The 13,595-nt window shown below is 38.7% G+C and overlaps 2 protein-coding genes across 7 annotated transcripts in view; one reads left to right on the top strand and one right to left on the bottom strand.

The window, feature by feature from the left end:
- Positions 1–9,502, top strand: part of wdsub1 (WD repeat, sterile alpha motif and U-box domain containing 1) — a 45,958-nt gene extending 36,456 nt beyond the window's left edge. For all 3 annotated transcript variants that reach the window (XM_060827219.1, XM_060827222.1, XM_060827221.1), the window contains 5 exons: positions 143–246; positions 372–551; positions 2,911–3,051; positions 3,918–4,112; positions 7,766–9,502. In XM_060827219.1, the coding sequence (XP_060683202.1) occupies positions 143–246; positions 372–551; positions 2,911–3,051; positions 3,918–4,105 (613 nt within the window). In that variant the 3' untranslated portion in view covers positions 4,106–4,112; positions 7,766–9,502. The remainder of the gene's footprint in view (positions 1–142; positions 247–371; positions 552–2,910; positions 3,052–3,917; positions 4,113–7,765) is intronic.
- LOC132817089 (protein TANC1-like) overlaps positions 4,524–13,595 on the bottom strand; it is a 250,421-nt gene continuing 241,349 nt past the window's right edge. For 3 of the 4 annotated variants that reach the window (XM_060827216.1, XM_060827215.1, XM_060827217.1), the window contains 2 exons: positions 6,635–6,735; positions 4,525–6,491 (listed from right to left, as the gene is read on the bottom strand). In XM_060827216.1, the coding sequence (XP_060683199.1) occupies positions 5,198–6,491; positions 6,635–6,735 (1,395 nt within the window). In that variant the 3' untranslated portion in view covers positions 4,525–5,197. Of the gene's footprint in view, positions 6,492–6,634; positions 6,736–13,595 lie in introns of all 4 variants that reach the window. The other variant, XM_060827218.1, reaches the window with a different exon arrangement.

Below are 13,595 nucleotides of genomic sequence, written 5' to 3' on the forward strand. Positions count from 1 at the left end.
AAAGCTAACTCATCCTGTATAATTAATTTGAATGATTGGATTTAGGAGACCATTCTCCTGACACAGTGAACTATCTGCTGTAGTCTTTGACTTTGTATGTTTTGTCTGTTTTTCTTATGCATTAATTTTTAAACATTTTCAGGTATGTGACGGCTTGTGCATTTGCACGTGATCTCCCCCTAATTGCAACTGGCTCTATGGATAAAACTGTGCACATTTGGAAAATTGGATTTAAGGACAATTCTGGTTTGTATTTAATTTTAGAACTTCATCTCCAACATATTGAATCGTTTAAAGGATGTGTAATGAGAAAGTGAAAAATATATACACCATCCATGGATAAAACAACAAATTTGTATGTTTTCTTAAAGATAATGAATTATCGGGGAAACTTAGACGTTCTGTTCAGCACTGGTCAGAAGATGAGGTCTCTCGTTGGCTTTCAGGAGAAGAGCTGCAAGATTTAATCGATGCTTTCAAATCGAACAACATTGATGGTCAGGAATTGTTGAGTCTTACTACAGAAAACCTTCAGAACGATTTGAAAGTTGGTAAGATCTATGAAATAAATGTACTGTATACAAGATAATTCAATTAGCCATTATTGGTGTTAACAGGACTAAGCCTGTTGCTTTCAAGAACCAGGAATATGGTCCAACTCCTATCTTGAGACTATTTAGGACTGTGAATGAAAAAGTGCCTTTTCATCTAAGGCACTTAGATGCTGAATATGTTTAAGAAATAGAATATTTTTCTGATTTTAAAGGCAGTGAAGGATATGGGGAGCAAAAAGGAATATCATGGAAACTGATCAAAGGGCTGAGTGGCCTACTTCTGCTCCTAGTTTCTATGATCATGACTAATGCACAGAATTATCTCGAGGGAAGTTTGACATGAATGCTCACCTTTAAGTCTCCTGTAAATTAAAACTACAGGCATTTATGGAGGAAATTCCAAACAGGAGAAACAGCTAATGGCTCAGTTTGTACAGCCTTTGCTCCAAATCAACACTTTGGAAAGGACATTAAATTAGCTAGTATGGATGTAGAGTTTAATGTCTGTAACCGTTCAAACAAGGATCAGGAATTTATATGAATGCATGGATTTTCCAGAGCCATATTTCCATTCTGACAGTTCTCTTGAAATGCAGAACTGTCTGGGTAAGGCAAACCACTACCTCATCATGACAATGTGCTTCTGTATTCTGAAATTAAAAGATCCAGAATCATAAACAGCCACTTTATCAGCTGCTGTCAAATGATAAGTGTATAAGGCAAGTGTGAGGTTAGGGTAGCAGATGCGTAGGATGTAAGGAGGCCAGATAAGTGATGCAAGTTTACAGTAGTTTGCTGTGGGTGGGGGGCAAATGGTCTCTGGACAGTATAGTTGAAGGTTTAAGTACAGTATAGGGTCAGTTGAATAGTTACTCAGAAATTATACCATCTATTTGATTGTTAATTGTTCCTGAGTAACTATTAGCTTAATTTCATCAGAACCCTCCAAATGTTTGTATTTAAAATGGATACTTTTGGAGGGCTCAAGCATAGAGGAATTGCCCAACCGAATCTGGAGTTTCCTAGGCAATTCCTTTGCTACAGTAGAGATTCTGCAGGTTCTCATACAGGCCATCAGAAAATTGGGGACAATATGACTTTGGAACTTGAGGACGTAACAACAAATGAAGAGGATGAAGGTGTCAGAATTTTAGTCTAAATACATTTTAGAAAGCAAATGCCTGAATAGTAAGGAGCTAATGAAATCAAATGCAATGATGCAAGACTTAGTTTGTGCAAGTATTTATGTTGTTTTTTTTTGATATTCAAGTGAAATAAATTCTGGGCTATCCATAAACTGCTTTTCAAGAAATATTGCAGCCAGTGATGGTCGTTAGATCCTTGAAAATATTGCAAAGTAATGTTAACATGCAATGCTGAATCTCTACCAACAGGTGATTTCAAAGAGGCATCCAATATAGTTGAAGCAGCAACTTATGATGGAACATTGGGGAAATGTGAAGTTTATTGTGAGGGTGAAAAAAATGACAGCCATTGTTGGAGGTGAGCTGATGTAGTAGGAAATTTGAATGGAACTATGAGGTTGGTCACAGCAGCATTGGAAACTGGAAGAAGGTGGATTCACAGGATAGATGTCATTGGTGACTTTAATCCAGAAGTCACACGTCAACAGGGTTTATTTGAGATCACAAGCTTTCAAAGCGTTGCTCCTTCGTCAAGTGAAGTAATCTAGGATAGTCTTGAGCTGTGAACCGGGCAGCATTTGAAATTATTAGGACTAGGGTAATGAAGCTGTTTCTCTGTGATAACTGACAATGAAAGTGTGATCGGTTGGACATTAAGCTTTTGCTCTTCAACAAATGAATTCTTTAAGTATGTGAACTAGTGATGAGAAGTTAATCTAGTCCGGTGTGAAGCCTCTTCTCATTCAGATTCTGAGACTGGTGCTGAGCATTTGGACCTCACCCATTGTTCCTCATGCATCTGTTGTCAAATAATTGGTAGATATTGATTGTTAATGTGTAACTAACCAAATGGTTCATCAACTTCACGACCTGCCCTCACCTGTGACTACTAGCCAACTTTTAGCACACGAACAGGGTAGATTCTCATTCAGGAACCAGGGAGCCTATAAATGGTGTATGAGAAGCCATTTCATTTCAGAAACAAATACAATCACATGCATTAAAAACAAGCCTAATTTTTAATGCGAGAAGTTGGATAAAACAAGTTGGATAACTTGTAGCTCAGATTTGAAGTTCAAAACTGCCATCATAGGTAATATTTTGGACAACTTGATACATACACAAATATTCTTCCATATTCTTTTAGTATGTGACTTATGAACAGCAAAAACTTGTCTAAGAGGCTGCTATTACTAATATAATTTTTACAGAGTCATTTGGACTGCGTAACAAAGTAATGCGAAAAATTGAGGAACTAAAAGCCAAAATGGAATCTGTGTGTGTTGAAGTACCAGATGAATTCCTCTGTCCAATATCACGGGAGATCATGACCAATCCAGTGATTGCTTCAGGTATTGAGAACTCACATAAAGGTCGACCCTACTATATCACATTATAAACCTCTGCTTGTTCCCATTAACTCATTTAAATGAAATCAAATGCGTTCATAGCAGTAACTCTATTCATCGCGTGCTCTACCCATGCACTCCCATCCCCCTCCCCGGGCAGGCACTGCACACCAACAGTAAGACTGCTGCAACCTTTTATTGGGAGGGGGAAAGCAGTGAAGAGTCTCCAAATAGCACAGACACACAACACTTTTTAATCAAGTTCCACCTTTGCCCTGTACAGGACAATGTTAGAGAGATTATCTGGGGAAGGGGGATTTAGGGTACACCAGGGAAAGTGTGGGGAGAGGGGGAGGGCAAGAGATGAGTTATTTGGAGACGGTGGCTGGGCTTCCATCGATGTTCAGGACTGTTCTTGGCAGTATTTCAGTAAGCCAAATTCACTTATTATCACTGAATAAAAGATGCAATCAGTGTTGGAAACACCTCTGATGTCAGATAATCAAGGTTCCTCTGTACATCCAAGCATGAATTTCAGCCCCTCAAAACTAGTGCCTATGTAACAGTAATTGAACCTTTAAAAATAGTCTGCAAATTTGCCAATTACATTGACTTTATTTTAAATACACACCACATATAAAGTTGAACCACCATTCTGAATTAGATATGCAACTTCAGCAGTTTTCAAGTGTAGTCTATGTGGGATATTTACTCCAGCTTTCTCCTACATCAAACCAAAAGTAATTGTAACCTCCTTACAGAGTAAAGTGAAGACTGTTTATGTTTGCTCTCACTGACTCAATTAACCAGTGCGGCTTTAGTGTTTTGTTGTGAAACTGACACTTATTAAAAATATTTTCATTTGATAGATGGCTATTCTTATGAGAGAGAAGCAATTGAGAGCTGGATTAATACTAAAAAACGTACAAGTCCAATGACAAATAAGCCATTGGAAACATCGTTAATAACACCCAACAGAACCCTTAAAATGGCTATTGACCGTTGGATAGAAGGCCGACAAGTATTACGAATGCCAGCAAACCAAGGATGCAATTAAATCTTCGGTTAGTTTTTGTTTTAAATCAAACTGGTATTTAAATGAAAATAAAGAGAAAGAAACATTTTTCTATTGTATTATTGAACTGTACCATAAATTTAACATTTTTGAAATTGTAAGTTTTAAAGCTAGGTGGTAGCTATAATATGACAGCTTGTATGGAAACAACAAGGAATAAATATCCTGCAGTAAGAAAATTGTAAGCATTTATATGCTAATTGATGTAGAAAAACAGTTTCTACATCAATCTCTGATTTGATTGGGAGGTTCCTGAGAACATGCAAAGCGCAAGTTTGGTTTGTGTGTGTTTATGAAAATCAGTTGATAACCAAAGACCATTCATAACCCATAAATATTAGAATATACTTTTATTTTTGAATATGTTCTAAGAAAGAGATTTAATCAAACATTAGGAATTATACAATCTGTTTGACAGTACTTTACCAGAAATTTTTCCTCTTGGGTAATACAATATGCTATAAGGAATAAATTATTAGCTGTTTAGTTTAAGGAAATAAATAAAGTTAGTATTGGGAAACTGGTAATAGTGTGACTATTTTACACAAACTACATTTAATTAGTGCAACATATTGTTGATTTAGCTGAGTACTTCATGAAGTTTTTCAAGACTACATAAAATCATAGAAGTGAAGTTTGACCAACAGCTGGGTGTTTTAAAAAAAATGCAGTGTTCCTCTTCCTTTTAACTGAAATGTTAAAAATGCATGTTCTGTATACAAGATTTTTAAAAATTACAGCAAAAGCACTTGGCAATTTTATAATTTGTATTTAAAGTGCGATTATACATTGTGTTAAACGCAATATTACAAGAATCAGTGCAAAAGCCAGCTAAGTTAAAGCTTACCTTTTTATAACCAACATGTATGAGTCCAAAACATAAAGTGTTTTGAAGAATTTAGATATAGTTCTTAGGGCTAAGAATTAAATGAAGAAAGTGAAAACAGGGTACTGATATGGGTGATCATATTGAATGGTAAAGCAGGCTCAAAAGACTGCTAATTATCTTACAGATGAGTACAAATTAGACAAAGATAATGACTATGGCTTACCAGTAGAGTTCAACAGTCTAGTCTATACATTAGATTCTATAAAAGATCGCTTTGGTTTTAATGGAGTACTATTACTTGAATGTGTATCTCTTGCAATCAGAGATTTAGAACTCTGTGGAACCATCAAGGATGGATTCGGTTCTTTCAAGTTTGTGGTGGTCTGACAAGTCTTGGAATGCATTCCATTGTGAAGATTTCCAGCAGAACCCAGAGTTGGAAGTTTTTTATGATCATCATAGGCACTAACAGTTTTAGGAAACTGTGGTTCACAGTGAACATTTTGACCAGCAGGGATTGTAGCATTTGTAGCAACTCCTTCTATTGATTGATCATTCCACATTCGAATCGGTTGACTAGTGGATTGATGCTGCTGGGATCTTACTGTTTTATCAATTATTCCCATAAATGGTGTAGTCCTTGGTCTGCATTCAGCTCCACTCATGTTGGACTTCTCCATATTACATTCCAGGCTGTTTCTGAGGTGAGTATCTGAAGTTTGCCCACTGTCAGAGACAGTGCTATTGGAGGCTAGACTGCTCATAGAACCAGAAACAACTGGAGACTTCAATTGTACTCCTTCACCTACACTTTTTGATAAATCCATAGTCGCTTGGGGCTGAACAAGTGGAATTTCTGCTACTATTGGCACGTTTGTATGTTCATTCTGCTGCAGCTGCACAGACTGAGCTGAAGCCATCCTGTCTCCAGAAGTCCCAGACAATATTCTGCTATTAACTGCATGCTCTATTTGTTGAGCATTTCTATTTCTGGGCAAGGGGACTGGAGGAAACTGTGGAGGAGTTTTATTACTGTGTTGAGAACTTGTAATTCTTCCTCCAGTTTGTAATGAAATCATATGCTGGTTTGTTTTCACAATTTGAGCTTGTCTGGGAGGCTGAGTAATGAGACCTTGCTGTGTAAGTGGTTCCTGAAAGAATTTGTGTTTAGATTTATTCTGTGGCGAGACAGCCCGTGGATTCTGTTGAGAACTTGCATCGTCTTGAAGTCCTTTTTTAAACAGAACTGGACTTGTAGAATGCTGAAGCTTTGATGATATAGGTTGAATTTGATTAAGTGGTCCAACGCTAGCCTCATCAACTTCATCAATCCCAAACAATGAGCTATCAATGTGTTGGTGTAGTAATTCCTCTTCATTATCAGATTCAATATTTTGCTGACACTGCTGTTTCTGTTGTTGTGCTCGATGTAGTTGTTTACATTCCTCTTCTATCCGAGCCAGAAGTCTCTTTATCTCTCTGTTGTTAGGACAAAGCTTAGCAGCCTCTTGTAGATCTGAAAGAGCTGCAGAAAATTGCCTGGAGAAAGGAAATATTCAATATATAGTGAATTCCATTCCAACATTTTTCAGCTAACAGAGCATCCCTTATTCTTTTGTATGCTTGATTGCTTCATAGGAGATGCAAAGACTGCTCTAGGAAGCATGTATGGCATTTCTCACCTGCTGCTCCTTTTTGCCCTTCCTCTTGCATAGTAAGCTTCATATGATTTTGGTTTTAATTCCAATGCCTTAGAAGCAAATTCCTCTGCCATTCCAAAGTCCTGGAATAAAAAAGGCAAAAGTGGATATACGGAATATAAAATCTTGCTCAAGTTGGTCAATTTTTCTTTCAGAAATTTCCTAGTGTGGAAAAGACAGGACAAATACAACAGAATGCTGGAGAAACCCAGCAAATCTGGCAGCATCCAAAGAGAGGAAAAGAAACAGTACTTTTCTCTCTCTGCTCTGTATCTGCACCATTTAGCTTTTATTCAAGCATGGAAAATCTGAAGTGCAAGCATAAGTCATTACTCATAAGAGAGCTTATTCAAAGGAACAACTAAACTTTTACAGCATGAGGACAGTAGGTATAAGTTGACTGGGAAAAAGCAAGTAAAGATTTTCTAATTCTAACCAGAGTTGGAATGAGATGGAAGTAGAGGCAAATAGTGGGTTTCTAGCCCAATTGAACAAGTACTGAATATGGTTCTGAAAAATGAACTGAGGCAAGTGGAACATTAATTCCAGTAATTACACCCACACGGAAGTTGTCAAATATAACGATACTTGATTACAGGGGATTAAAGTTAATGAATTAAAAAGGGAATGGTTGACAAAATTAGTAGAAAGCTATTATGAAGGAAATGGTTTGGGTAAAAAAAGGACACTCTGATTGTAAGATAGAGTTAGGGTTGATAGGCCATTAACAGCAGAGGAGAGAAAAATGAAATTCTGAAGAAAACAGTTAATTTAGTGAAAATTGTTCAATTAGCAAATCATCCCAATGTCCATCATCCCTCAGGTACAACAAGACTATAACACCATACACACCCCACACATTTTTTGTGTTGCTCTTCGGAGGGTCGATGTGGACTTGTTGGGCCAAAGGGCCTGTTTCCACACTAAGTAACCTAACCTACATTTTCTTCTCGGCAGTAGGAAAGAGCTAAATGCAAACAAATGAGGGTAGATCCATGAAAATGCATTTCTCCAGCATTTTTATCATACCTTGCTAAAGTTATAAACTCTGATTAAATACATTATCCTAGGTTTACTTTGAGGGAAAGTAAATCTCCCTCTTTTTCCTTACAGGACTTGTAAAGTGGCTACTTGTATAAAGAGAAGAAAACGCAGAAACACACTTCAACAGATGCTTAGGAAAAAAGCATTGCAAATAGGCTACAAAAAACCTCGCAAGAATTTTAACAAGCAGTACATTGGACAAACTGGCCGAAAACTAGCCACAAAAAGACATGACTCTCTATCACTAGTATCCTACATAAAGAGGAGGAAGGACACCAGTTCGAATGGGACAACACATCCATCCGAAGACAAGCCAAACAGCGAGATGCATGAAAATTCCTAGAAGCATGGCATTCAGATTTCTATCAACAATTTGGACACCACCTACCTCCCTCTAAGAAAAAGAACAGGAAATGACAATCGCCAACCCAAGGAAATCTAAATGCATAAATAGAAAGCAGGACATACATCACCTCTTCACTAGAGGCTCACTGATAATGTTACCTAGTGACAAAATGTCTAAAAACTAACCCCTCCAGCTCAGCAAGCAAATTCATCCAGAGCAAAACAAAATAATTAAAATCCTAAGAATTGCAAATGTGCTAAACCAAAAACCATAAGGCTATGTTATGAAGCCCAGTGACTTGGACTTGCAAACTGAAAAACTTTAAGAGTCAAACGGTTGAACACAAATTCAAGCTAATTAAAAGCAAATTTCAGGATTCTGTTAGAAAAATTATTTATATCCAGATTAACAAAGGGAATAGATTTTCAAAAATATTAGATTTAAAATTCTGGAAACCTAACAAATAATTTTGAGAACTGAGGTTCTTTTTGGAGGGTAGCTAGGAATGTGCTAAATAATTACAGCAGACAAGCTCTCTTATAAAATGGGTAGCACAAATTTGGTTATCTAAGATCTGTAGTTTAGTATATACTATATGCTTTACTTGCACAATTATGCTGAATTATTATTTCAATATAAAGAAATTAAAAGCTGGAAAACCAGATTTCCATACAAATTGATGTCACTGGTGTCAAGGATCTGTTGGCTAATAAACTGATTTCCAGTTCTAAAATAAGCATTCAGGATTCTTACAGAGACAGTGGTTCTAGTTTTGCACCAAAACAGATGACAGATCTAGGAAAGACCTTGGTGGTTAGGATAACCATTTCCAAACTCTAAATATTTGCATTTTCTTTAAATTCTGACAGAATCTAAAAAAACATTCCTTCTCTCGCAATATCAAAGCAAGAAAGATGGGAGATCAGGAGAAGCAAAGAATAGCCACTTGAATTCCACAGTGCTATGATTTTTCAGAAAGTATAAAATTCTACTGAAGCATAAGCAAGGTTAAAAGTGAAACTGTAAGCTTAAGGCAGGGTAATTCTAATAGATATATAAATACTATACTGATGCATTTTATAAGATGGCTGTAAATGAAAAAAATTTATTTGGAGAAAAATACATCCAGCAGTTTAGCTCAAACAAGAGTGCGACTGAAGAAAGCGATTCCAGTGAAGAGAAGCATTTGAGAGCTAAACAGAGGATTCAACAAATCCAACCTTGAAGGACTACATACATTTGAACCCAGTGAATCTGTAGGTTTTAAGCTGTTAAGATGACATGCAAACTGTAAATACGGTCTTGCTAAGCCATTTACATCCGAGCATTTATCATACAGTAGTTATGGCAAATTGAGAGAATCCAGCTTTATTGAAGAATAATGTAAATTATATTTGTATAATTTTGCATCAATGAAACCTCTGACTCAACCTTTTTGTCAATAATTAAAGGTAAACTCTTTGCCCTCAAAAATGCATGTTAATCTCATTTTGTTTGTTATTGTAACTATCCATCTAAAACATTAAATGAGAGAAACCCAGCTCTATGCTTGTATGCATCTGTTAAGAAGGGCATGCATAGTCCTCAAACTCTTCCTTAGTGTTATCTCCCCAACCAATATTCATAACCAGCTTCTTGACCTTGCAACCTCACGTTGTCACACTCAATCCCATTTTATCAATTAACAAAAGCCATCATTTCATTTAATCACTTGGCAGGTATACTCCCCCAACCAATCCTTTAGCTATAAAAAGGTAAAAAGGTCATTTGTTACGGCTGTATTTCAATATCCTAATCATGAAGCTTTCAGTCCTGTTTTTTAATATATATTTTTATCGGAATACAATTCAAAACAATATAAAAAAAAAGCACAAGTAGAAGGAAACCAACCCACCCTCATGTTAAAATGTCAGCATATATAGAAAAACACAGAATAAAAAATTCAACCTGACTATTTAGGTAACTAAGTAAATAATAACCAACAACAAACTAATAAATAGTAATAACTCAAGCCCAGCCAAACAAAACGCTCATATGTTCACAGTTCCTCCTCTCTGGACACTGGACTTGTAAAACACAATTGTTACGGCTATATAAAAGCTCTTGTTAGTGTGAAAGATAAATCTGTGTCCAGGTATTCCAAAAAAGGGTTGCCATGTCTTATAAAAGTTCTCAGTTTGTGGTGTACCATATTTGTAAGAAAATCCAAGGGAATATGCTCTATAACAATCTTCTGCCAACCCAATAGGCCTGGGGGGTTTTCGGATATCCAACCGAGCAAGATATTCTTTCTTGCACAGAAGGTGAGAATATTGAAAGGTTTTTTCTTATGCGTGTCTGCAGGGAATACAGTGGGCCAGAAGGAGAGAGATAGGGTCCTTCTCCACCCTTACACCCAAAATCCTCACCATTGCACCTGCCACAGCATTCCAATATGTTTGAAGCCTATCGCAAGACCAGAGTGCCCGTACAGACCTTGCACTTGGGACGTGCTGAAGATATCCCAGGTTTAAATTTTGACAAATGGCCTGGAGCCCGAGTGGACCCTGTGGAGAATCTTAAACTGTAAAGCATGGGTCCTATTGCAAATTGATATCTTCCTTGCAATCTTCCAAATATCCTCCCCATTGCCTCTTGGGAAACTTCAACACCTAGCTCTCTCTCCCACACCCTGCAGAGTTGATCAAACTCATCTGAGGGGGCACCCCTAATTGATGATATAAGGTACTGACAGAAAGTGTACTCTTAGCACTAAGCACCCTCCTATGCCAGATTTGTAGGGATCAGTCAAAAGTGTAGTCTTTTTTTGAATAAAATCCCTAACTTGAAAAAAATGAAAAAGAGGTCTCTATTAGATAACTTGAACTTCTGTACTAACTAATCGAAGGGCATCATTATGTCTCCCTCAAATAAATCGCCCATGCAAGACATACCCCTAGCTGCCCAATGTTTAAATCCTGAATCTATCATCCCCGGTTGAAAACCTGGCATACTCACTAAAGGTGTAAACGAAGATGTTTTGCCAGTATTGCCTTCCCTCTGCCGAATTGTCCTCCATGTTTTAACAGTATTGATGACTATTGGGTTATGGCAGTATTCGCTGACTGTCCTCATTTTGTCCAAAAGCAGCAAACTGGTAAGGGGGAACCTTGTCTGGGAAGCTTCAATATCTAGCCATATTGAAAGAGGTTCCCCACAAACCCAATAACTCATGTAGGTCAAAAGCAAATTTAGTTGGTAATTTTTAATGTCTGGAAGGTCCACTTCCCTCAATCTGGGAGGCAGTTGCAGTTTAGCACCTATCTGACCCAGAGTTTGGGTTGAATTTGCGGTAAGACTGTTTGTTCTAATATTTGCATTACCGCTTCTGCTATGAGTCCAGAGATGAGTAAGCCCATGGGTGTGCTGTTGATTTGTTCATATATTTGGTTGTCGAATGTGAAGTGTGTTGTGATGATCCGCATCCATGAACACCAACTAGCCACGAAGCAACACGACCAGCTATCCTTAGTAGCCATACATGCAGATGACAAGAAACATGAATTCGACTGGGACAACACTACTATTATAGGACAAGCCAAACAGAGAACAGCCAGGGAATTCCTAGAGGTATGGCACTCATCCACAGATTAAATCAATAAGCACATCGACCTGGACCCAATATACCGACCACTGCAGTGGACAGCTGGAACTGACAACCAGAAGCGGCAGATTCAAACCACTACAAATGCTGGAGGAAAGATCACAGAAGCGTTTCACAGGAGGCTCCCAAGCACTGAGGATGTCACCTAGACAAGGGACGAAACGTCTGCAACAAATTCCCAGCTCGGCGAACATAACCACAACATGTCAAAGAGACATATGGATCCATCTAAGGTGTACCGAAGCACCGCCGGACACCTCAGGGAGTACTGAATCCCAAGCTCTCTCAGTCTTCTCTTGACACCGCCATAAGATTTTCGTTTCTGTATCACCACCGCTGAGAAGTCCTGAAAGAACATGATCTTAGAGCCCTCGTAAATTAGGGCCTTCGGATCCTTCCCCTGGACTCTGGAAGCCTCCATGACGCGTCTTATCTCGGTAATGATGGAACCTTACCAGGAGAGGACGAGGACATTGACTCAGACCCAATCTCCATGCTGCGAACCGGTGAGACCTCTCCATCTTCAATCCTCTCATACCAGCTCCAAGTCAAGGAATTTCAGCAGCCAATTCTCAACAGATTTCACAGGCTGCTCACCTTCCTTACCCTCAGGCAGACCGATGATCCAAATGTTTTTTTTCTCTTGCCCCTGTTCTCAAGATCATCCACTTGGTCACGCAAATTACAGAACAGCAGCTCCAGGGCTTGGATCCTATCCTTGAATGAACTGGTATCAGGTTCCACCACTGTGACCCTGTGTGTTCCACCTCATCCGTCCTCTTCTCCAGTTCTCCCAGCTGCTGCTCATGCTCTGTAGCATGACAGAGATTAGAGCCAGCGTCTCTTCAATCTGTTACCCCAGCATCTCTTGAGATTTTTGCCAGCATGTTCACCAGGGCCTAGAAAGTAATTGACTCAAAGGATCCTACAGGCTGAGCTGCAGACCCGACCTCAGATGCTCCACCTCATTTCTTTAGCATTTCTGGACGGCAGGAACTCCAGGTAAGTTAACTTTTAGAAGTTTCTTTGGACTCCACAATCTTTCCAGAGTCCCAAGATATCGCGATTGCCTGGGTTGGGCGGGTTAAAGGTTCGTCCCGCTTGTGCTGTGGAGCTTTGCAGTGCGATCTTCTTAGATCGTCGCCATCTTGGATTGCGCCCCCCCCCCCCCCCCTTCAGCCCTGTTTGCCACAACATTTCTACAGTAACTGATTTATTAAACCATATTGTCATTACTATCTGTGACCTCTTCCTCAATAAAACGATTACATCTCACTCACTCTAAACTTTACCCTGGCTCAACAGATGCACATTTTGACAGGACATAACTGATTCAGCCATCTAGTACATCTGAAAGGATCAATAAAGACATCAAGTTCTGATTTTTTTTGAATTAGAATCCCTAGTGTAGAAACAGGCCCTTCAGTCCAACAAGTCCACACCGATCCGCTGAAGAATAACCCACCCAGACTTATTCCTCTACCTTATCATCCTATATTTAGCCTGACTAATGCTCCTAACTACACATCCTTGGACTGTGGGAGGAAACCAGAGCACACAGAGACGGGGAGAATGTGCAAATTCCACATAGACAGTCTCCCGAGGCTAGAATCGAACCCGGGTCCCTGGTGCTGTGAGGCAGCAGTGCTAATCACTGAGCCAATGTGCCAGTTCTCAACCACAAGAATTGCTCACCACTGGATGGCAGAAATAACCAGGAGTTTCTCTACTCCAAATCATCACTTTTGTTTGCCTTCACTTTAACAACAAATTTGAGGAACTTAAGAATTTGTTTGTCGCAAAACCCAATACCATCCAATAAGCTAGAATTACTGACACCAACCTACTCATACTTACCCTAATGCTAACCTTAATTGCATGAAATCCACCTCTTGTTCCAATGATCACCT

Source organism: Hemiscyllium ocellatum, chromosome 7 (assembly GCF_020745735.1).
Source record: "Hemiscyllium ocellatum isolate sHemOce1 chromosome 7, sHemOce1.pat.X.cur, whole genome shotgun sequence".
Taxonomy (NCBI): domain Eukaryota; kingdom Metazoa; phylum Chordata; class Chondrichthyes; order Orectolobiformes; family Hemiscylliidae; genus Hemiscyllium; species Hemiscyllium ocellatum.